Source organism: Anopheles moucheti, chromosome 3 (assembly GCF_943734755.1).
Source record: "Anopheles moucheti chromosome 3, idAnoMoucSN_F20_07, whole genome shotgun sequence".
NCBI classification, from domain to species: domain Eukaryota; kingdom Metazoa; phylum Arthropoda; class Insecta; order Diptera; family Culicidae; genus Anopheles; species Anopheles moucheti.
In genome coordinates, this window is record NC_069141.1 from 58,212,203 (window position 1) to 58,237,543 (window position 25,341).

Consider the following 25,341-nt stretch of genomic DNA (forward strand, 5'->3'; position numbering starts at 1 on the left):
CTTGCTCCCAAAAAACTCGGTCCTGTGTGGCCTTCTTTATTATTCAATTATAATTCCCTCTATCTCTCAGTCCCTTTTTCCAACATTGTGCCTCAACGATTTCAAATCATTTGTGTATTATTTTCAATTTAGAAACTTGCACGGGTCGCTCTTTTGGTAGCAATAAAACGACGATGCCACCACATGTCACACCGAATGATGATGAATAATCAAATATTGAGCATAAAAACCCCATATGTAACGCGGCTTGTAAACAGAGAAAAAGGGGAACCAATAGATAAGAGAGCAGTTCGTGTTCCCGAGGTGGAACACGTTTTATCTAAATGAATCAAAAACTTCACCTCTTGCTGCTGCGCCCTCGTGCACAACCGACCTCGTAACGTATTTTAAAAGGATTGCCACGCACATGGAAAGAAAACCTCGGAATCTGCTGGAAATTGTCTACGGAAGAGGAAAAATCGATTACGTGCGTCAAATATTCACAGACAGATGACTTCACGCCGATAAGAGCGGCACCACCACCAAGTTCTCGCTCTGTCTGTCCTTCTCCCGTTTCCACATAGGCGCACATTATTGAAGTTGGAAAAATTGCGTGCAAAAAGTATTGGCATTTGAGTTTTCCTTCCATCCTTTGCATCTCGAGGACGGTGTTCACCCACGCAGCAGTCCCACGGTACACTCGATTTGTCACGTTTGCTTCGAACGTGTTCGATCTTTAAAGTTAGTATCCGAGGCGACGGTAGAGGTCCCTTGATAACCTCGCTGCAGCAGAACCCTGGTGACTCGATGTTCTACGACGTATGTGCGTAGTACCAGGGTGGTGCCTCGTCATAAACGTCGGCATCATCAACATCATCATTATGATTTATGGCACCACACTACCGCCGAACGCCACCACACGCTCCAGACACTCATCAGCACGCACAATGTTAAGAGTAAAGCTGCCGTGCGGCAAAATCTTTCAATAGGGCAGAATCGGGGCGCTACGTGTGCCATATCCAAGCCTTGCGACTTATGTGAGCACCATTTTCAGAATGAATTTTCATATAGAAATTCCAAACATTCCTTCTATGAAGAATCTTTGAAGATAACGTGCTTCCCAGGTTAGAGCGGCTTTCCTCCATAGAGCTAAGAAAATTCAGCAAAATGACACAATGTTGTCACAGTGTCAAATCGAGGCAGTGCGCATTCTTCACAATAAAAGGGAAGAATTTAATTTGAAGCTTGGCGAAGCAAACACGAACCTCATCAACAAAGCGTGATGTAATATTTACAAACCAATTCTAAAGCAATTTTTCAAACATCAGGAAGAACAGGCGATTTTCCGAGAAGGAAAATGAACAAATGTGCTTGGAGCTTTTTCACACCTGCATTAATATGTTTATGGTTGGTTGCTCGACGCAAAGATAGCGACAAATATACGCATACCAGGAATTATATTCGCAAACGTAGCATTCCATCAGTATGTCAGTAGGAATGATCGTAGACGAATAACATTGAAGTGTGGTTTATCTTTGAATTATGATAACCGCATGATTTTACATCGATTTAACGTGTAATGAACGTATCTTTGATACGATCGTGTAAAAATATCAATGCGGTTTTGCGGCATAAATCCATCAATCTATCAAATTCGCAAAAAAAAAATAATCACAAGCCCGGCCGGCCATCATAATCATTCTTTTCCAAGAAGCTACCCATTCATGCACACGGTACACACAACAAGGCGCGCTTTAATCCTCTTTAACGGGTCCTAAACAAACATCAGCCACGAAAACGTTACCGCCGCAAGCTGTAACTGTTGGATGCTATTTATCTTCCTTATCGTGTTCCCATTCAGAAATAGCAACATGTTCAAACACACCTGGCTGGAGAATAATCACATTTTTTCACGATATCATCACGAGACACAACCAACTACGGACACCACCGTCGAACACTGTTCATGAGATAACGGCTCGGATAACCGTTTCGCGGAAAGGCAAATCGAAAAATAAACAATTTTCCCAAAAATTCGGTCTATTCCTTTTGGGGAGATATATCGCACAACGATAGAAAAAAATCAGGCCAGACCAATGCATAAAATGCCTATAAAATACAGCCAGATAAATCGGATATACGAAGCATCGACGCCACATCAAGCGTAACCACCATCGTGAATAATACCAAAGCCCATTTTCCAAATCCTTTGCTCTGCTTTTCACGCGTCCTTTCGTCCACCATTCGTCCTTTGCCACGTTCCCCGGGGGTTTGACATTGGCAGAAAATGGAGAACGCAAAGGGCACACACACGTATTTTCCACCGCCGTGCGAGGAATATGTGAACATATCTTATTCACAAAGCCCTCGTCGTCCTTGCCACACACAACACACACACCAGCCGTGGATGAAATGAAGGAAAAAATAATCCTCCGTACGATGGACAGACACATTCTTCTCCCCGCGCACTGTTGAGCGCTTGTGTCGCTGGGTGGACATTAATTCTACTTGTTGCTAGGCGAGGCACACTGGATTGCATATATTTCGTCGTGTTGCTTTGTAGCAGAGAGCAACAACCAACAAAAGAATAATTACCGGCGTGGCAGATCCACACACACACAACCCTCAAAATGGTAACCCCCACGCGCATTTCGGCTAATGCCGATCGTAAGGACGAGGAAGAACCACGCCACAACATGAAGACACCCAATTCAACAGCATTCGTCCGAAAAAACTTAAACCTCTGGGGCAGATTTCGTGTGAAGCCCATGAGAAGGATTAGAAGTTGAGGATTAGGTTTATTTGTCCTTTTCTTTCACGTGTCCTTTACCGATGGCGCGAAAGAAAAGAAATCTAGATCGCGCCCCGACACACAAAAAAACCCCAGAGGGCTAATGCTTATTTTCTCGGTCGGCATTTCATTCGATCACGATCGTCCGATTACACCCCGTGTGATGCGCTATCTCGTGCATCACCGTGCCCCCACCAACCAACCCGCGTCCGTCCGTCCCCGTACGAGTGTCGTCGACCAGTTTAGGGTATAAACAAACGGATTTGGCCTTCACCCCTCACTCAACAACCAGAAACAGTATAGAAGTAAAAAAAAAAACTAGCACATACAAGGATACGACACGCAAAGGCCACAGAAATTCTTAACTCTACATTATTCGGGGCTCGTTCGTAGGTGGAATATTTTTTTGTCCGTCTCTCCTTTTTGGGATCAAGTTTTTTTTCTAAACTTACAGTTTAGCGTTGATTTTAAGGGAGCGCTGAGAGCGGATGTAAAAGCTGTCCTTTATCGGATTTTTTGTTGATCGGACTCTTCTTTGCAGCTAAAGGTCGGCGGTGGTGGTGGTGGTGCCTGTTGAACGCTATCAATCTAAATTAAGCGCATATGTATCGTTTGCCCGCAAGCCGTTTATATTGATCGGTTGGGTCGTGATCCTGCGAACCGGATTTGGGTTAAAGTATTCGTGGAATTGCTGCTTGCTATTGGGCGAATATGATGCATCAGGTATTAAAAAGCATTTTTATTATATTTTTAATTCAATATCAACGAAATTTGATAGTTAGATTGCCAGAAAAAAAAAGACTTTCACGAGATTCGAACATACAACGACGGTGGTGATGATCTTACAATTTGTTGTGTTTTGTATGATATCATACATCGTCGTGTAAAACATCGGTATAGCGCAACACGATAAGAAAAGAAAACTCAATTCCCACGTCAATTCCCTGGGGCACCATCTACGAACTCCAACGGACACAATGTCAACCGGCATCTGGGGTTGGACTGGCCGCCTCCTCCAGACGGTAATTGAATAAAGGTCGAAAATTATATTTCCGGCAGCATACAACGAAATCCGCGCGCACGGCTAACGATAAAAACGTTGCAAAAAGGGAATTAGCCAGCCAGTCAATAGCGCGCGCGAGAAGTTCAAGTGCGAGACTTGCTGCAAAAGCGTACATTGCTCTGCTCTACCCAGCGTCTTCTAGAGAGACGGGTTATATGAGTGACATTCAGCAGTGAAACGTGCACTTGGCACTCCGCGGGTATGGAGCTGTGAATGTGAACCATTTCTTTAATTCTCCCAAGATGCCACAGAGCAAACGGTTCATCTTTTTCATCCACATTGGTTAAAGCTTTCCGCCACCAGCATCATGTGTGTGCGCATGCGCGCCCGGAGACCGCACAACACACACCAGCGGATGTATAATCTTGAGATTTATTAGCTCAAGGGAGCTCAACGAACACAGCGGGAGTTTCCTTTCCCATTGCATCACATACACCCCCACACACACACACTGCAACTCCCAGTACAGAAGCGCAACAGGGGAAAACACAGCGTTAACCTCCGACATGTTCCGGTGACCAAACGCGGGTCATACGTCAAAAGGGGCTACGGAAGCCAAGGCAGCGCGAAAGAATGTGATGCACCGCAACAATGTTCCGACACTGTTGCCTGACATCGGGGCGGTGGTGTGTCATTATTGCCACCCGGATCTCTTTCGAATCCGGACGGTCGGAACAAGCGGACATGGAAGAAATCAATTTAATTCAATTATTTCCATTTTTCTATCGGTTGGCGCGCGTACGTTGCGCTCTACTCGAAACACTCGGCACAATATTGAACCAGAAGGTTCTCCTCAGATTTACAGCAAGTTCCGGCGGAAGCGGGAAACGTCTTGGGCACCTTCTTACACAAAGATCTCCCACATTATGAGAACTACGTCTTTTGTCCTTTCTTTTCCGACAGGAAATAAAAACGTTTGTGCTCTGGGCGATCTCTGTGCTGTATTTTTTTCATCGTGTGTTCAATTTCAAAGAAAGCGGAGTTTGGGAAGAATGGACAGTCTTATCAAAATGTCCGCACCACACGCGCGGGGATTTTTCCCCAGACCGGGGTTTGACACAGCTTCCGTCCCGTTGGGAGCCCAATCTGGACGATGACAGATTTCCGCTCGTACTAAACAATTCGTGTCCCGTCCTGCCCAGTCCTCAAGGGTATCGCTTCCCCTGAAGTGTGCGAGCTGCACATGACACCAATACGGATGGAACTCCAACTCCAAAGGCAGAAGAAAATTCCTTAGCAAAAATAAAAATTGCATTCTCCAACGTATTGCATAGTGGAGTATCAAGTGGACATTCAATAAGCGTGCCAGCATGACAACTTAAGCCAACCAGTTTAGTCTTGTTTTAAGGAAGATAATCGACGACCCGTAGTATCACAGAGAGAACTAACAGGTGGGCTGATAATTGTTTGGCCTATGACAGTAAAACACGTTTTTTTGGCCAAATTATTTTTTTGTATTCAACATACGTCCCTTCAAGGGCGATACACCGATTCTAGCGGTCTTTCAATTTTTCGATACCCTTTTTGTAGTAGTATTTGTCCTTTGCCTCAAAAAAGGCCTCAGTTTCGGCGAACACCTCTTTATCCGACGAAAATTTCTTCTCAGAGGACATCCCTTTGGGATCTGAGAGAAGGAATTAGTCACTGGGAGCCAGATCTGTGGCTGTGGTGGGTGGCGAAGCATTTCGTTGCCTAATTCATGAAGTTTTGCCATTGTTTTCACTGATTTGCGGCCGTTTTTTGGCGATTTCGTCCTTCAAACGCTCCAATTACTTGATTTAGTAGTTGCTGTTAATGGTCTTTGCTCTCTCGAGATAGTCGATGAAGATAATTTCTTGCGAATCCCAAAAACCTAACGCCATAACTTTGCCAGCTGATTGTTGTGTTTTCCCTCGCTTTGGAGCAGGTTCATCGCGTCTAGTCCACCCGGATGACTGTCTATTGGACTTTGGAGTGAAGTGGAGAAGCCAAGACTCATCCATGGTAACATACTGACGCAAAAATTTGGTTTTATTTCGCTTAAACAGCTCCAAATACTGCTCCGAATCATCAAATCGTTGTTGGTTTTGGTCAAACGTGTGCTCGCGCGGCAGCCATTTTGCACAGACCTATCGCATATCCAAATACTCGTAAACGATATGTCCAACACGATCCTTAGACATCTTTAGGGTGTCAGCTATCTCGATCAACTTCACATTATAGGTGCTCTTAATAATTTTGTGATTTTTTTTAATGTTTTCTTCTGTTTCCCACCTCTTTTGGGGCTTCCACTGTGTTCACCGTCCTCAGAGCTAATTTCACCACTTTTAAATTTAGCATATCAATATTTTATGGTAGATTTTGGTAGAGCAGTGTCCAAAGACTCTTCATCAAGCCAATTTTTGACTTCAACTGTATTTTTCCCCGTCAAAATGCAATACTTTATCATCATGCGAAATTCCTTCTTTTCCATGATTATTAAAAACACAAAAGTAGCGTCACACAAAAAGCTCTAGCTCATTAGGTTATGGCCCGAATACTGTCAAATTTGGTCAGAATTCGTTTGAAGGTTGGTACAAACGAAATATGATATGGATAAAAATCTTCTATCGCGATAAATGTGTTAGGCCAAACAATTATCAGCCCACCTGTTATGTGTGGGATTGCTCACAATATTTTCATTTTACTGTTATACTTCCAATATTGAAAGCACTGAAGTCAATTGTAACACGAGATGGAGCGGTTGAATTTTCCCAATTTCCACGGAAACCGTAAAAGTGATAATACTCCGAGTACAATTTGAAAATGTTTTTGAAAATGAATGTCAAGATCTAACAACTTTTGATCATGTTAACGAGCGCTATGCCTACTGATATAAGACTGCTGTTGTTGAAGCAAGACCCAAAAGAAGACATTGCTAAATGAATAAGTGTAAACAGTTGTAATAATATACCGTGAATTACAAGGAATAAAATGACTGGGCGAAAAAAAAAGCTAAGGCCACCAATTATCTTTACAATTATCAGCTAAGGGGGAAAATTATCTTTATCCTATCTTTATAAAAAATATATTAAAGTACACCCGCAAATCTAGCTGCACAACTTATCTGCAGTAATATTTTAAGACATGCAACATCCGGAAATGAATTCCACACCTCAGACGTTGAAGTTTTGCCATCCAAGAACCAGAGACAGTGTAAAAAAAACATTGTGTTGCCTTCCTACATGATAGACCACAGCAAGCAACAAGGTAGCAAAATGAAAATTTAATAAAAACAAATACAATTTTCATCTTCACAATAAAACACAGTAAAGAAGAAAAGAAATATTACGTGTGAAGAGAAAAAAAAACCACGTATAGATCATATTTTCATGCCACCACCGCCAAATGCTTTGAACCATATGAAACGAAAAAAGTCTACTAACGCTGTCGGAAAGTTAAATACCAAAAAGGTTATGTTTTTATCCGCACCCCCCCTTCCCTCCTTACACAAAGACACCTTCAGCGATGTCTTATCCTTTCCGGTAACACCATTGCGTTCTTGCATCGCATTAGCTTTATTACCGTGGCGAACCAATTACGGCAAACTGGCGTGGAAAAAGCCCGACATGCTACTACTCTCGGTTCGTCTACATCGCATCCACACGCACGCACATCGCATTTTCTTTCGTCGCGCAAAGATGGGCGAAAACTTTTCTCCTACAGTGTCGTGTGTGTTGTGTGTGTGTGTGTCGTCTGCCATTTCTTTGGCGTTTGTAGAACTTTCCACAAGCTATTCCGCACGAAAGCACGTCTCGTCTCTCTCACGGCGACCAAGTTGACACATTGGGTAAGAAGTTTGTTGCCTCTTGGACTATCACTGCCAATTTGGTGGTAGAATACAGTACAGTCAGATGACCGCGGCTTGACGACCGACGAGCACCGCGCGTTCTGGTGTCCAGAGACGCAACTGGTCTTAATCTGTCAAGGAATAATAGAAGCAGGGCAGGCCGGCGTGATATCACTCTGGAATGAGGAGGTAAGGCCAACCATAAACCAAAATCATCGCTCACAAAAAGTCGTTATTCTTCGCCAATTCAACTCTTCCAGCGAAAGATAAGCGCGTCATTAACTGACAAAGGGACCTAAGCTATATTCTAGAATACCACCCCATTCCATTGAAATTCGTGACAGGCAGGCTTTAAGGATTTCTGGAGAACACAAAAGATTGGTGTCTTGGTCAAAAAGTCATTAATTCGGACGCATGCAGACGGTGAAGTCATACGGAGGCCACAGTATAATCCATTTTATCACCCCCAAGTGCGCTGATAAGATTGATTGTGGCCAGGCACCGTAATTCTTGGAATTGTTTAAGCTTTTAACTCAACCGATGACAAAGTCTTCACATTCTACGAAAATGCTTATGACCAATATCCTCAAGAAGGTTTAGACCTCCTGGCTTATCTCACTTTCTGTGACGTTAGTTACCCTTAAGCTGGATAGTCAATTCTGCGTACGGAAGATTAGTCCTGATGGGATTTTGGACCGTGCCTGCCGTGTGAAGAACGGCGCCGCTACTAAATCCCGCCCCAATTAATAATTTATATCAACCATGCTGCTGCTAATTATATCAATATGCTAACGATATGAATCATCTCTCCCGTTGAGGTGGCAGTGCAATATTCGTTTAAACGTCGAACTATTTATGACATTCGGAAGCTTTCCGTCATTCTTCACCCTTTTTGAATCATCTTCAATTACAGCGAAAATGATAAACGTGATTCACGGCGGCGCGGTCTCTAATAGCGAACTAGTTTCCCTGAGTGCCCGCGATTTGTTTTACAACGTTGCGCGCCGGCCTAATGATGTTCATTTTACGGTGCACTGCTTGCTGAGAGGGCGTAGCGACACCCGAAAAGCTAGATACTACTACTACTACTACTACTACTACTACTACTACTACTACTTCGACTTACAAATTTCGGCACCCTGATTGAATGCATAATTTAGTTAAGGCCCCATTTTAACACCATCCGCCCGCGCGTAGAGCCCATCCATCCACAAATTACCATCATCCTCGATCTTTACGGCACTAATGATGATCTAATTTTGTTATCATCGTAAAGAGAGCATGGTTTTACGCCACTCACTTACCGGGTGAGGGGGGTGAAAATGGTTAAAGTGGGACTTTAAAAAAATAGTAAACTAAATAGGAATTTAAATTATGAGAGCAATTTTGAAATTGGAACGTTTTAATAAAACAGATAAAAACAAAATAAAAAATAAGAAACTAAAACGCTTTCTCTAATGAAATAGTGCAACTATTCATTAGACAACAAGCGAAAAAAGAACTAGCTAACGATAGTCTCTAGGCTCGAGCAGAATAAATGCTAATTTACGAAACGTCCGCAAACATTCATTAAGCGATGCCCATTCTCATGTTCCTTCTAAAACCTGATAGAGATAAACCATTGCCGACAACTCCGTTCTTCTGCGCCAAAAAACGTTCTTGATAGGAAAAATATCCTGCGGCATCCGCCGTCATAGCCGACTCTACCATTTATTAGCTTCATTCTACGCTCAACTCGCGCAAAGCACCCGAAATGATAAATTTCCATGAATGCGCTATAGTGGCCAAAAATATGTTCGGCAGTGAAAACGTTCCAGAATGCTCCACGTGAAGCGAGTGCTTGCCGTTGTTTTAAATGATGCAATTTTGTGCACGCTTACAAATACTTTAGTCTTTCTCTTATTTCCCTGCCGACTTTGTACAAAATTGAAAAATACACACTGTTCAAAAACAAACAAAAAATAACCTCCCAAATCCTAAAAACAACGGAAACTCATCGCAATTTTCCCCCCTTTTCCTCCGGGGGCATCTCTCGCGGCCCGTACCGTTTGTGGAGCAGAAAAACGAAAAACTTGTTGTATGACGAAGCGTGAAAAATGTTATGCTGCTCTTCATTTTTTTGTGTTTTCTGTTTGGGCATCAGGAGAGACTCTTGTGTCCGGGGTGACGGGGTTTGAAAAGCTTGGGCTAGGCGGCGGCTCTGGGCTATTCGCGCATGGGAGAGAGATGCAGTGAAACGCAACCGACAATCAGCCCCAACTACAACCGCGCGGTCTTTTCTTCCATTGCGCCTCTTTTTTCCACGTGCCAACAAGCAACAAAGACAGACAGACAGAAAATGAAGGATGATTTCACAACATTTCTCTCAAGACGTCCACGACAGACCCGCGTCCCGCGTCAATACACGCGCGGGCAAGTTCGGCAATATTTTTTCCACAACCCCATCAACCCCGGTGGTTTGGTGGCGGCGTGTCCTCTTCTTCCCCCAACTGGTGGTCTGCCACACGGAAAGTGAAAACTAACCTCAAACGATATACAACCCGGGTAAAGCGAGACAGGGGTGTTGGGGGCTGTGGTTATTAGTTATCAAAAATTTCTCTACGAAGCGCTTTTCCAACAGGTGGGCGCGCGCGCTCGGGATTTTCCTTTTTAACCGTGGTTCGTTGCTTTTCGTGCGTAACAACGCATTCGCTAACGAGGAAAAATTCGCTACCACAGGCAAAGGGAACAGTGAAACGTGCACCCGATGTACTCACTCGTCATAGGCAATGAGTGACGGGAAAGTGCAGCGGGCATTATTTTTTTTGTTTTTTCAATCACGTTCAGTTTGTTGCGTGTTTTTTTATTTTACTACGATCGATGAAATATTGAATATACATCAATAGTTCGACAAATCATTCCCATGTTTCCCATTTCGTTGTTTTATACATTACTTGATGCCCGACTGTGTATGTATGACGTGCTGTAATTGATTGAAACCATCGATAATAAAATCCATCCAAAAACTAACTGGCTGGCGTTTTAACAAAATCATTCTCATGTTTTGACAGGTGTCACTTTTGAATTAGTTTTTACGAGATCTTGGCGATCGCCTAACCAACCGCTAATGTCCTCAATAACATTATTATTATAGCTTGGATTTTCATTTTGAGGTTTGACTACGAAAGTTCGAATGACCTCGACTGAGCCCATCACTTCCAATGCACTTCTTTGCATGAAGAGTACGACCAGGTCAGTCTAAAAGTAACAGATATTTGGCGTGGAACTGATGAATTCGAATGCAATAAAACTTTAGGAAAACTTTGTTGTGGCCACATCGCCAATCACTGCAAGTCTTCAAAAGAAATTTATATTTCCCTTTCCACCACGCAAGGAATCTTTTGGTCCGCCACATGGTCGTCAATGCTCAGCATCTTGATGGAAAACTTGAACAACGCAAACCCGCACACCTTCATGTCGTCATTCAGAGTCAAGTGGTTATCAACATCCATCAAGATGTTGCCGGCCACGTCACGCTTTTGTAGGAAATATCTTTTCATCCAACAACTTTAGCATCTCCGTCTAAGGGTTTGCTAAACTGATGCGAATTACCTTGTAGCGGTGTTCACGTGTTCTTTTATTTAATGCGCAAGAAATCAGAGAGTATCGCATTATTGGTGACCCCGACGTAATTTGAACACGCAACGTTCTGATGATACGGCGACGTCGGAGGCATGGATCGACTAAAGCCAACTTATAAAATGGAGGTGATAACATCAAATCCTTCGAAGAAAGTAAAATTCAATCTCCGATCCCCCAGGAGGGGGAGTAGATGTAGCGGTTAAACTCCATCAACCAAACATAGCATATAAACGTAAACGTAACATAACTGTCAGTCAAGCTAAAATTTGACAGTTCAGTGACAGACGGAAATAAATCAGAGTGGACGCACAGCGACATCAACCACAGGCAAAATCACGTGTTCTTTTATTTAATGCGCAAGAAATCAGAGAGTATCACATGAACCTCGACTAACACCTTAACATACACCTGAGTCGAATGCTACTGGTGAATGAAGTGGTCACTTTTTAATCGATCTTCATCTTTAGTCTCAGCAGGTACTTTATAAATAACCTCACAAAATAGGCAGTTACGAAATAGTTGAATTTACTAACGCTATCAAATTTTGTCTGTGGACAATAGAATAACTAGAAAAGATGAAGAACAGCTAGATACGTCACAAAACATCAGAGAACTCGCATAGAAAATTTATAAAATTAGTGCACTGTTTTAATGCAAACTTTAGACCCGTACGTACGTACACACATACGTGAAGCAATTTTCAACCCCGCTATTTCATAAATTCTTAATTTCATCACACATTATCCCCTGAGAACCGGCTGAAAAGCTAGACGTACTTTGCAACTACACCTATTCACCCTCTCATCTCTTCGATTTTCTAAAAGCAATTGAGTTTTGCCTTTCACGCCCTCCTTAAGGACCACAGCAACACGATCGGTCCTCCCCATCGGTCGAAACATAGGAAAATTATTCCTTCATCGGAAGGATCAAGATTCATACAATCGGAACTGCACGCACATCATCAAATAAATTGCTTTTGGATACGGTTACGATACGATTCGAAGCAACCCCCACCAGCAACACATTAAAGGGATACTGGAAAACATTCCAGCACACAGCCAAAGGATTGGCACAAAAACAAAGGTTGGCGCAATTGGGTGAAAATTGGCTGGATGGGGCTGACACCACACCACACCATACATCCTAGGATCAAAAACAACATTTGGGTTTGGGCAGAAGAAATATATTCTCTTTGAATTGTATCCTTTCTGGGGTTGATCTGCTGAACCGAAAACGATATGTTTGCTACAACGTGCGTCCTTTGCGTCAGCTCTGGTCCACAGAAAAAGGTTAACCTCCACAAAAGGGACTGTTGTGTGTGGTTGTCGGTATCCAAATCCCGAGACAAATAAATTGTTCTACATCATTGCCGGTGACGTTTTGTAGCGCTGTAATTCGTTTTTTACGTTGTAAATCCAATTCGAACGGTGTCGGAAATGTGTTGTTGTATAACGCAATCATCACCTCTAAACCTTTAAATTTGAAAATATAGCACATTTGTATCTTACGTACGCTGTACATTCTCTCTCAATGCATATTTTGCCCGAATATTCCAATTTCAAAATTGTTCCGAAAACCCCGCAGTGTTCCGAAACCGCCAGCATCGACATCCGCGAACTGGATAATTTACATTTTATTCTATCAGATTCAGACCCAGACTGACCTTGAACCTGACCGGTCGTCCCATTGGTGGTGAGACTAACGGTAGACATATTTCTCTACCACGCTACCCCCAGCCAGCCAGCCAGCTGGTACACACACGACCGGTGGTGTGTATCTAATAATTTTTCCAACACGTTCCCTCCGAAACTGCCTCGCCAAACGCAACAACACCCAAAAGGACCGAAACCAACAGCACACCACCAGCAAAAAGATGGAAGCAATTTCGTTTGCCGGTCACAGACGATTTGTTCGTTGTTTGGGGCCTCTAACGCATACCGACAGTTTCACACACACCCTTCGAATCGCTCGAGGAAAACTCGGGTTGTACGCTCCCTGGAGATCGATATAATTAAATTACCACGAACGGTTGCGGAAAACCAGCCAGAAGTATGAAAAGGCACAACACATTGTGTGGCTATTGTTTTTCATGCGGCTTTTTCGTTTTTCCTTTTTCTTTGCTGTACCCAAAGTAGTACCACAACACAAACCATAACGTACTTCAGAAGGAGCATGACCTGAGCATGAAGGTAAGAGTTTTCCCCGGCCAGACGAGTAAAAATAATGGGCAAAAAATGAGAAAAGCAGACACAATTGACGGTTAACCTCACTTTGGCCATTTTTACGGTGTCTGCGAAGGTAGAACACGAAATTACAAAGGACCAGAGCTAAGTGATGTCAATAATACATTATGCTTTCCCTATTTTTTGCGGAAGGTTCGCTCCTGCTACATCGTGAAAAAAATAGACCGATTCCGGATCGAGAGAGGTAGAATAGAAATTGTTCCGCGAAGGATAAAACAATTAGTAAAACTTTCTACGCGCTAGAGGAACTCGGGACAGGGACCTCCAAAATGTTGCCAAAAATTAGTTTTTTTATGGCAAAAAAAAGTTCAACCTTTTCCAAAAGATTGCACATAAATCATACCCTTTTTTTGATGTCTAATCTTTGCAGCCACCAAATGTGAATAAAAACAAAAGAGAACGGAAGAAAACAAAAAAAAGGACCAATAATCACCACTGAAATGATTGGGTACAGCACCACATATTGGCAGCAAACTGGATCGTGATAGAGACCATAATCGGGCGCTAAAACCTCTTGGATTCATAAATCAAATGATTTCAATGTCTTTCACTCTTTCACTGCCAATTAGCGAAATATTATAGAATGTAGAGGAGGTGTTTTTGAATGTAGAGGAGGTGTGAGATAACCTCACATTTTTTGTCCAAACTTTCACGGCTATCGACAAGAGTTGCCAACTCATCTCGCCGTTATTGGAATTGTTACTGTTATCGCTGGACATGATGAGCTAGAGTTTTTGTTTATTTTGTTTGCAAATTTTCTAATCGCCTAATTCTAGCGCGCTTTATTATCAAACATTCTGAGGCGCCGGAATTGGTGAGTTAAATGAACTACGAACACAATTTTTGAGAATATTTTAGTTCAAGTCGAAACTAATCACAATCACCTTTCAGCTACTTAAATAAATCAATGTAATTTCTCTTAAATGCGACATAATCTACTCACAGCAGCAGTTGACTTCTATTATCGCAAGGAAATGCGATGTTTGTCAACCGAAAAGCCGCAATCACCGCACACTTTACACGACCCGATATGCCATTATTAATGAAAAAGGAAAGGGAAAAGGATAAAATCATAACGCGGATAGTGTTACATTGGAAACGAATCACCCGACCCGTACTCCTGCCGGCAACCATGAGCATTAGCACGAAGGAGCCAAAGCACACCCATCGTTACGATTATTTATTATCATCCTCATCGGATCAACATCATCACCCCCGATGATGGGCCTTGAACGCGCGAGCAAGGCGACAACGGAACGGAACAGAAAGAAATGTCATCTCACCACCATCCCCCGAGTGAACGTGATACGACCGTTTCCGACCCGGCTCTAATGGTTTGTTCCGCTGGTAAAAAGATCCGGTTAATGATTTTCACACCATGCAGAGCTTCTTGGTGGCGCGCACGGAGAGATTGGGCATTAAAACAGGACAGCGCAACGGCAGGATGTATGTGCTGGAAAAAGAGCCCAAAAGAAAACCACGAAGAAAATCCCAGTGTAACTATCTAGCCACAGTTTGACTGGTAACAAATTTCTGGCCATACGATAGCTCTGCGGGCGTTCCGGATGTTCTGTCCCTGTCCCGGGGGTCGTAGGGATAGAACCGTCGCCACCACATCGATGGCGGTTGGTTTACCATCAATTGTGCGATAAGTAATTAATCAAAAGCATGCCCACGGTTAACCACCGTCAGATGCATTTTCGATGCTTTCGGGGAGGCGGCATATCGCACACGATGAAGAATCACCGGCATTGGTTTGACAAATAATCATCCACTCCCGAGAAAAGTCCACGGAGAATATAGTGGCGTAAAAGGACGGCACACATCGTACCAACCCCGCGCATGGGAGAATGGTCTAGGAATACCCGAACAGACCCTACTCAAATAACGCACACACATAGACCCATGTCTTCGTGAACGAGCTTAGGATCTTTGGAAGGGACAAATGATTGCCACACAGCTTCTTCTTCTGGACAGCTTAGAATGTTCACTTTATGAACCCCAGAAAGGTGATGGATGTAGCAAAAACAAACAACATTGAAATAAAGCATTGAGGCATTGAGGCACAGAGGCGACGATCGGATCTATGAGTAACAGTAGCCTCACATTTCCTAACCATACCACCGTATCTACTCACTCACGAACGTTCTAAACAGTCAGCAGCAGTAGTAGTGTGTACGCTATATTTATCTCCATAATGTGTGGTGCAACGGCAATGCGCTTTTAATTCCAGTTATTTTTGTATGGCCCATGAGTAACTTTCTTATCAAGAACTGAAATGAATCATTAGCAGTACGGCAACAGTGTGTTGAATCTCTGTGACGTTTGATTACGCGGCTTGCATTAACGCTTATCGCATTTCCTCCGCGCTATGTTTGAAGAACAGCAAACACTGCCACTAATCAACTGCTTTTTTCATGAATGTACTTTTTTCCTCACTAAAAGAAAAGAAAAAGAAACAATTAACATGTAACAATCCCAAAGGTCTAGGTCGCGCGCACTGAACCAGTAATTGGAACCATAAGAAGCTGTACTGTGAAAGGAAACCCCCCCCATGACCTCAGTAGTAGTAGTAAGCTCCCTCACTTCGTCGAGTGAAGACTTTAATCTCCATCACATCTTACTGCACCCTTCGCTCTTGATGATGGTAATCCAATCTGGCTGCCCTATCCAGCCAGTCCGTGTGTCGGTGATAATTGATTGATTTGATTCAATTATAGCGGCACCGGGAGATCCATCCTGGTCACGGCACCAACAAACGCCTTAACGAATCAATCCTGTCCTGGATACACGCCAGCATTAGCGGGCCGAACTGCTGCTTTCAAACCAATCTATTGTGCACAGCAGCAGCTCAGTGGGCATGCAGCCGGACACTAATCTGATCCGACGACTTCTGAGCTACGGAAGATGGACAGGGCTTGATGAAGAAAGTATCCCGGCATTTTGTTGGCCCGTGTGCGTGGGCTAGCTTTTGTCCAACGTGTTGATGGTACGACGTAAAGATGTAAAGGTGTCCATTAGATAGCTTGACGTGATGAAGTACATTTTGCGCTGAGCTGAAGAAGCATCACCTTAAAGTCCATGCTTTTGTTGCGTCGTGCATATCTTTTAATTAGTGTCAAATATTTAACCATTATCATAAATTAAGCGTTACAATAAATGAAATTATTCTTAGATTTAATTTCGTCCCAATTTTCAAAGAATTACCCAACCTCAAAAAAAAAGGTTGGCCAATGCGCACCGACCGTGGCAGAATTATTCTGCATTCCTATCATTCCAGAGTGCCGGAAGCAAGTGCACATTCCGGCACCATAACTCATCGCTTTATGCTAACCGTACATGCGTGGAATATTAAAATCACCTCGATGACTATTGATAGCTCACAACCACGAAGGTGATGATGAGCTGTCACCCGTTTGATACCCCGGGACTTCTGGGCGCGTTTCTCAGCACACTCAATCGCAGCAAACAATGTGCTGCTGCTGCTGCTGCTGCTACGTACTGTTCTATTCACGTTCTCAATTACACAATACAAAACGGGCTCCTCACCCTGCCCGTCGGTGATTTATTGCAAATCCAAAGACAAATTCCTCCAGCGCGGTCGAGCACATTATTGTACACAAATCACTTGTGCCGACGACGACTCATCACGTCGCCGCGTGCCATAAGTGTTCGCGATTGTGTCGTGTCCAAGATGCCACTTGCTTCATACAAATCCATAACGGCGCCATTGACACTCGCATAGCGAATCGGGCGACACTACATTGCTGTGCAGCGGAATACTGCTGCTGCAACGCTAATTGCAACTTCGTCACCCCGTCCTCAACGTCATATCGGTGTCTAATCAATGATTCACAACCCCCCTCCTGACTTGCGGGCCACACAGAAGGGCAGTACCTGGAAATAAATAGCACGCTGGAGGGGGTATATGATAAGCGTGGAAATTATTTTTTTATTAACGTGAAATCACCGCTCGTGACGGAATTTATTACCGGAAATAAAGACATCCGATCGTTACTCACAGTCGCGGGAGGTATCCATAGGTTCCTCTACTCTGCGTTACGTTAAAATTTCATTTTCTATCAGTGTCAAAATCAAAACTGACTTTTATGTCCAATTCTGTTAAAAGGAACGATACGATACACACATTTTAGTTTTTGTAATAAATCAATTTTTCACTTTCACCGTCAAACTTTCATCAATGGATCAGTTTGTGGTAAATCTTAATAACAAATACATCAAACACCCACTTCGGAAACACATAAAATGTACAAAATAAACAAAAAAAATTAAGAGCCATAAAATGTGCAATGCGTGACCACAGTGGGATTTTTATGGATTTTGACGACCACTACAAAAAAAAACTCTCGAAGCTCTGTACGTACTCTCCTACTACCTTGTCTATAAATAACAGTTACGTTAATAACTCACAGTTTCAATTACAAAACTGTGCACCTTCACCTTCAGCCGGCGTCCAAAAGCAGTATGGTTGAGTTTCCCCAAGTCAAACACATTCGAAGAGAGGAATCAATTGTCATGGGTACTTCACACGAGATTCACAACGAATGAAATAAGTATGGGGGAGGGGTGGGGATGAAATCTGAAATCAATCTGCTATCCTTGAATCCTTCCTCGCATGTGACACAAGTCATCGTTAAGAATCATGCCGCACGATCGCAAGCTGGGCGAATATTGGAGATTAAAAAAAACTGAAACCATTCCAAAGCACAATAAGCGTCCCCTGTCACTGTGATGCATAACACTTCCTCCAAATAAAGTCAGTCAGATTTCCTGGCACATGCACGGCCCATTGCATCCAATCGTTTGCTTTACGAAGTTCCTCTCTTACTCAAGGATCGCGCCCCCTCTTTGTTCGGGATTCCATTTTTTGTCTTTTATTTTTATTTTTGGTTTCGTTTCATCTGTCAAAAATTGGAAACTCCCCTCCAAAAATGCACCTAACCCATCACACGATGACAGTCACACCACACCGATCACCGATCTGACAGATCTGATCCGTCGCCCTTTGGCGTTTGGAGGAAAGCTATCATTATGATCCCCCTCAACACGGAGCGAGCTGCAATCTTCTGAGAATGCATCGTCTCACCAATTCTCGCGCAATTGCGAAGCGGCCTCAATCGCACACTGCACCAGCGAAATCATCATTCCACTTGTCAACAATCTGGCGAAGGTTGAAAGGCAATATAAATCACTTGATATTGGGAGTCTAGCAACGGATCGATTTACATTTTACCTGTACTGCCAAATAAAGCGTTAATTTGATAATGGTGTGGTTGTTTATTGATAAACTGAAATCCAATATGCATTGCTTGCAACGAGAATACCCCCCCGGAACGATTAACGAATAAAACAAAGGAACGTTTCCATCATGTTGTTGAAATGTGACTGAAATGAAATTCTGTAATTATACACTGCAACGATTCGCGCGCCCCACCTCCAGGAAATCAGTGCCAGTTTTAGTACCACGAAAGATGTGCCAGACATTTCTTCAACGTCCCCAAAACTGTTACTCTCAAATCAAACTTCTTGAACTTCTCCGCTGAAGGAATCCTCTAAGGTGCGCGCTTCAAACATGGCGCACACACGCTTGTGTGTGAAAACGTTCGGAAGTAAAGAAACGCGCACCAACCAAACGGAGGACAAGGAAAACACAAAAAAAGTACAGTTCAAACCTGAAACCTCCGAAAAAACAACGACTTCACATGTGCATTGTAGAGATGAGAATAATCACTCTTTTCAAAGATTTGAAACAGAGTCAAAGAGTGGGTTTAAAGATTTGAAACCTTTACTCACTCTTTTGAGATTCATTAAAAGTATTACACTGCATTAATGTTTTTCCCACTCTTTTGTGCCTATACTCACTCTCACTCTCTGTGCCGACTAGAAACTCACACAGGAGTGAGTATAACTGTTTTTATCACTCTTTGGATTATAATCACTCTGCAAGAGTGAGTAAAAGAGTATTATCACTCTTTTGAAATTGTAAACGCTGATGATGAGAGAGCAAACGTGTTTTGTCACTCTCTTTTGATTTTAATGCCCGCCAGGGGATTTCGGGTTAGTAAGAGAGAGTAAAATGTGTTGTTTCTCTTGTTGGATTGAAACATTAAGTAAAATAGGAAGAGTGTAAAAGAGAGTGACAGTGTTTTATTATTCGTTTTGGAATGAAATCGATGAATAGGAGTAAGTAAAAGTGTTTTATCATTCCTTTTGGATTCAAATAATTCTGTAGGTGGGATTAATTATTCTTTATAAATTTTTAATATGAAAATACGGCATTGCCGTCATAATATAAATTAAATAAAAAAATAAATAAATTTTTAATATAATTTTTTTAATATCAGCATATTTTTTGTGCATGTATTTTTCCGCTAGCTTTGCTAATAAATCCATCAAGATTGATTATTGTAAACCAGAGTAAAAATATAATTTCATTCAAACTGTTTTTTACCAAGGACTGTTAAAATTAATGAAGTATAATTTAATTTTACAAGTATGAATTCCTGGTTAAATTCATAACGATTTGGAATACGACTATTATTTCCGGTTTTCGGTATCAAAGTGAATGAAAAAAAATCTTGCTATCTCTCGGTGCCCATAAATGACCGATTGCATCCTATTGTTTTACAATATACCATTTTAACTTTTTACCATTTTACTTTCTTTATAATAAACCATAATTCATGGAAAATAATTCGTATCTAACATCCATCAATTAATTAATAATTAATCAATTATTAATTAATTATTAATTAATTATTTTCAAATTTTTAATCAAATCCAAAAGGAGTGATAAAACACTTTTACTTACTCCTATTTATCGATGTCATTCCAAAACGTATAATAAAACACTGTCACTCTCTTTTATACTCTTCCTATTTTACTCAATGTTTCAATCCAACAAGAGAAACAACACATTTTACTCTCTCTTACTAACCCGAAATCCCCTGGCGGACATTAAAATCAAAAGAGAGTGACAAAACACGTTTGCTCTCTCATCATCAGCGTTTACAATCTCAAAAGAGTGATAATACTCTTTTACTCACTCTTGCAGAGTGATTATAATCCAAAGAGTGATAAAAACAGTTATACTCACTCCTGTGTGAGTTTCTAGTCGGCACAGAGAGTGAGAGTGAGTATAGGCACAAAAGAGTGGTTTAAGGAGTCATAAAAACTCTTCGTGCTGATTTATACTCTTTCACTCCCTCGAAGGTTTCAAATCACTCACTCACTCTTACTCAGCGTGCACATCTCTAGTGCATTGCACGTGTTGGCGATAGCGGACCCCATTACTAGTTCTGCCTTCGCTAAAAGGGTACCCCATAATACGCCAGAACGTCACGGCGTCTTCTGCTTTCTGCGCTATCAGTTTCTTCAGCCTCGGGACAAGTTTTGGACATGGTCTCTTCTCACCATTCCCGGGAGTTGAGTTTGCCTTTAACCAACGGGCACACAACAACACAACTCGTTTTAACCGCCAACATCCTGTTCAGAATCCTTTCCAATACATAAACCCCCTCTCTTCACACCTCCTTCCCTTCTTCCCATCCTCCTTTCATCCTCCAATATCAGAACACAGCACCACTACACCCGGGGTCCGCGCCGTTGCATGTTCAACTCGGGCTTCTTCTTCTCAATCTGCTCCCTGTATTTACGCGACGACGTAAAACATGAATCATAAATGTTTGCACATAAAAAAAAAACGATGTATCATAAACCAAGCGACGCACATATCATCGGGCCACTTGTTCTTCGGGTGAGGAGAGGTTCGCTTATGCGCGGTACGTTCCCAATCGGAGCGAAACTGAAGCTGAAAGCGGATGCCCCGAAAAGACGCTCGCACATGTGTGTGCCCGGTGTTCCGTGTTTCGAGGGTGTGTTTTTCACTGCTTCAAGATGTGTCGCTCAGTGTGTCGGGCGAAGTGAAGTTTTTCGGAAAACTTTATATCAGGCGTCGCCGGGTGAGGGACCTACAAAACGTCACCTACGAAAACACACAACCTGCGTTTCCAAGTGATAAAAACATGATTTACGATTATGGATTTCTGCTGCGTGTGACAAATTTCCCAGAACCCGGTATCTGATAACTTTATCAGTGACGAAATGGTTATGAATTCTTAGAACGATATTTTCTTCACGATATTGACATTGAAGAATTGAAGAAAAAGAGCTTTGTGCATGAAAAATTGAAGCCTATTTAAGGGCATTTCCACACAGAAACGTCGTTTGATTTATCTGTTGCGATTCTTGAGACATCTCCGCTCACAGCAAAACGTATCATGTTCTCGTTCTTCAAACAGGCAGTTTTACACTGTTACCATTTCTTTTTGTTGTTGTTGAAGATTTCTTAAATATATCGTTTCACCTTCAACAACAACCCTTCAAAGACCTAATGCCGTCCACACAACACAACCATTTCGATCTGAAAAGATCACACATAACTGATCAAGCGTAACAAAACCAGACACGAGAGGGAAGAAACCCTTCGGCTGTAAATTCGACACTCCAAAATCATCAAATTCACGCTTCAACGATGTAGATAGATGGAGAAGATAAGGTGTCCAATTTAGTTCCCCCCCTTCTCCCTCCCCTGCCTCAATAAGACGTGAAAGGGAAGAATTGTCGCACATCATTCTTTTCTTTCGGTTGGATATAATTTTGCAAAGAAGGGACGAGAATGCATACGGAATAAACAAAAAAACAAGAACAAAACTCGCACGGGAAAGATGAATTCACCCGAGAATTGAAGGCTCTCTCTTGTGTCCCAATTTAGGGATGCCCGCCAGAAAACCCACGCCTAACCAACCAACCGGGTGGACCCTATTGGACCGCGTCTAGACCCCGCCGGAGAGATATCTGTGTCTTTCGGTTACGAAAGTTACCAAAAGTATTCTGAAGATATCCTTCCCTCTTCCTTTACCGCAGCCCTTAATTAACGATCTCTACCACTGCTCCCCTCGCTTTGCCCTCGTATTCTCTCGACGGTGACTTACTTACCATGCCTTGACGCGGATCAGCACCTCGCCGGCCTGGGGCGACGGTTCGGGCTTTTTCAGGATCTTCACGTTCTTGAAACCACCGAAACCGGTCAGCACGACAGCGCGCATCTCCTTCGGTGGGTCCTCCTTCTTCTCCTCGGCCTTGGCCTTCTCGTCCGGGGTCGCGGCACCATTGGTCTGTTCTTCGCCCGCAGCGGCAGCCACTTTCGCATCGCCGCCCTCGGCATGACCGTTCTCTGCCGGCGTGACGACTGCCGTCTCGGTCGTGGGCGACGGTGTCTTCGTTTCGGCGGTCTGTGCAACGACTGGTGCTTCTGTCGTTTCAGTCATCTTGCTGATTATGCGTTTGAAAAAAGCGAGGCTCGCGGATGATAGCTGAGGAATAAGAAAAAAAAACACATACAGAAAATTAAGAACGGATCCGGACATTAGGTACACTGTTGTGATCATTGCATCCCTACATTAATTAATGTCTATTCATCAATGGCGACGACGGTGGCTAGTGTGATAAAACAGCGAATGATCCGGGAATATTTAACAGTGCATTTCACAATCAAGGAGTATCTCAAATATGCATTTCAGAGCGAAGCATGAAGCTACTGTGTGAGAGAACATGGAAAATAAAATTTTCTCCTGACGTCTTCCAAGAATATGAACGAAAGCGCATTAAAAAAACTCATTTCCCCCATGTTGCGTTGCGTTGAACTGAATCGGAAGAAGCGGAGAAAAATGAACGTTTTCCCCCATGACAAGAGTCCTAAAGATGCCAAATGGATGCTGCTACTGTGCTGTTACTTCTCAACCTGAGGCCCGCTGCTGTGTGTGTTCCGCCGCCGTATCCACACAACACCCTGCCGAAATTCCTCCCCGGCCGGTGTAAATATTTATAAACGACAAGACAAAGCAAACGATTCCACGCCGTTACCCCTCTCTGTGCAGCAGAACCGGAGAACAGGCACCTGCACCAACTTGCGGGCCCCTCCGCACATGGTAACTGTGTTAAGATGTGTTCCTGCATCCAGTTGGGGAGGGTTCGTCATTCTCGGCGCATTTGGGGTAATGGAGTATTATGGGGGGGGGGGGAGCAGGATACATACATGCGGAACTACTCCAAATGAGACAATCAAAGCGAAGAGAGTGAAAACTATGACCAAGTTTTCACGGTGCTTCCACAAATGCACCCGAACAACAAACCCGAACGGGAGAAGGAAAAAAGCAAAATGGCAGCTCATTAAAAATGATCTCTTGCTTCTTTTCTTTCCTGGCTGGCCCGGAGGAAGACTGTTCCTGGGGAGACGACAGGCAAAGGAAGAAAAAAGCGGTGACTCTGTGTGTACATCATTATCCTCTCCTATTGGAGGTAATGAAACCAAACTCCCAAACTTTTATTTCGCAGGACGACAGACAGGAGGACAAAAATTGGTATTTGAAGTAAAGTGTCGCTATGCGGGGAATACAAGAGAGCAAAAGCGAGCAGATCACTGCTTACGATCACTATCTTTTTGCTTTACATGAGCTGATAGATGGTTTTGTTCCTTTAATGGAGAGTTGCTGCTACCGAAGATATTTATCGCCTCCGATGTTTGTGGTAGGAAAGAAAAATGAGACATCCATTTATATTCATTATAAGTTCTGCGCTACTTACTTTACGGAAAGTAATGTTGTAAACATTACGGAGTTTAATAAATTTTGTAATTCTTTATCTCCTACTGCCAATAGATCAACATTTAATTCAAAGCACGTTTTCTTCATAACATTCTCAATCGATGGTTGTAGTTCAACACAATTAAAGCTTTAAGTTTTTATAATTTGTAACATATTTTTGATCACGCCATGATCTAACGTAAAATATGCTCAGCGTTTCCACACAGCTGTGTGGGAAAATTGATAAAACTAGATTAATTAGTTCCCGATGCCGTCACAACCCAATATCATCAGATTATGGAAGTGAACAAGAGCAAAAAGCGATTGTAAAATGACTACAATGTAACGTAATTAGGTTTCTCCGCCCAAGTCTCACCAAAGAAAAACGCTTTTCCGGACCATGCGGAACCGTACCGAGGGCAGGCGTGCGTACACTTGCCGTACTTGCCGATAATTTAATATTCGCCGCTGAAACTTTCGAAAGCACACAACAAAGTCGACGACAACCGGTCATTACCGTTATGCTTAGGAGACGCAAAGGAGTGGTCTCTAACGTACTAGAACCCAACAACCCGGTGGTCCTGTGCAATTGACGTTGGCGCAGTACCTCCCCTGGAAGCAGTGGAATCTTAGGGGTCCGTTCGCACCGCACATCGTCGTGTCCTAAAAGACAACTTGACAGATTCCTTCACGGCGAAAAGCGCATTCTTCCCTGTCCCTGTTCCTTTGATCACGGCAGCAGCAGCAGCATCCAAAAATGGCAGCTTGTTCAAAAACACCATGCCCCTCTATCCCACAAGCGCACCCCCCAAAAGGGAAACAAGTGGGCATTATGAAGCGGGAGGAGACGGAAAATGACAGCATTTCCGACGAGATTCGGTGGCAGTGTGCCCACACCATGATGATACCGGTCTCGCCATAGGCCATCGGGAACCGAAAATGGTACCATTGCTCGGACCGGGCGCACAAAATGGGGAATGTAATTTGGAGGTAATTGAGCAGGGCAGGTTCAACGGTAACCAGGGATCTCCAGCTCCAGGGCTGATAAGCCATTCCTGCTGCTGGGGAGGAAGTTCGCTAAACCTGGGGCCCTGGGTCCGGGTGCGGGAAGGTTCGTTGGGCCAAAGTCCTGAACGGTTGGGCGTTATTAACGCACCATTTGCCCTCTCCCA

General features: G+C 43.1%; 1 protein-coding gene across 1 annotated transcript in view; it reads right to left on the reverse strand.

Moving 5' to 3' along the window:
- The window catches only part of LOC128305447 (synaptic vesicle membrane protein VAT-1 homolog-like), a 68,738-nt gene that overhangs the window by 23,561 nt on the left and 19,836 nt on the right, over window positions 1-25,341 (reverse strand). Inside the window, exon 3 of the mRNA XM_053042897.1 lies at window positions 22,524-22,900. Within this exon, the coding sequence (XP_052898857.1) occupies window positions 22,524-22,855 (332 nt within the window). The 5' untranslated portion in view covers window positions 22,856-22,900. The remainder of the gene's footprint in view (window positions 1-22,523; window positions 22,901-25,341) is intronic.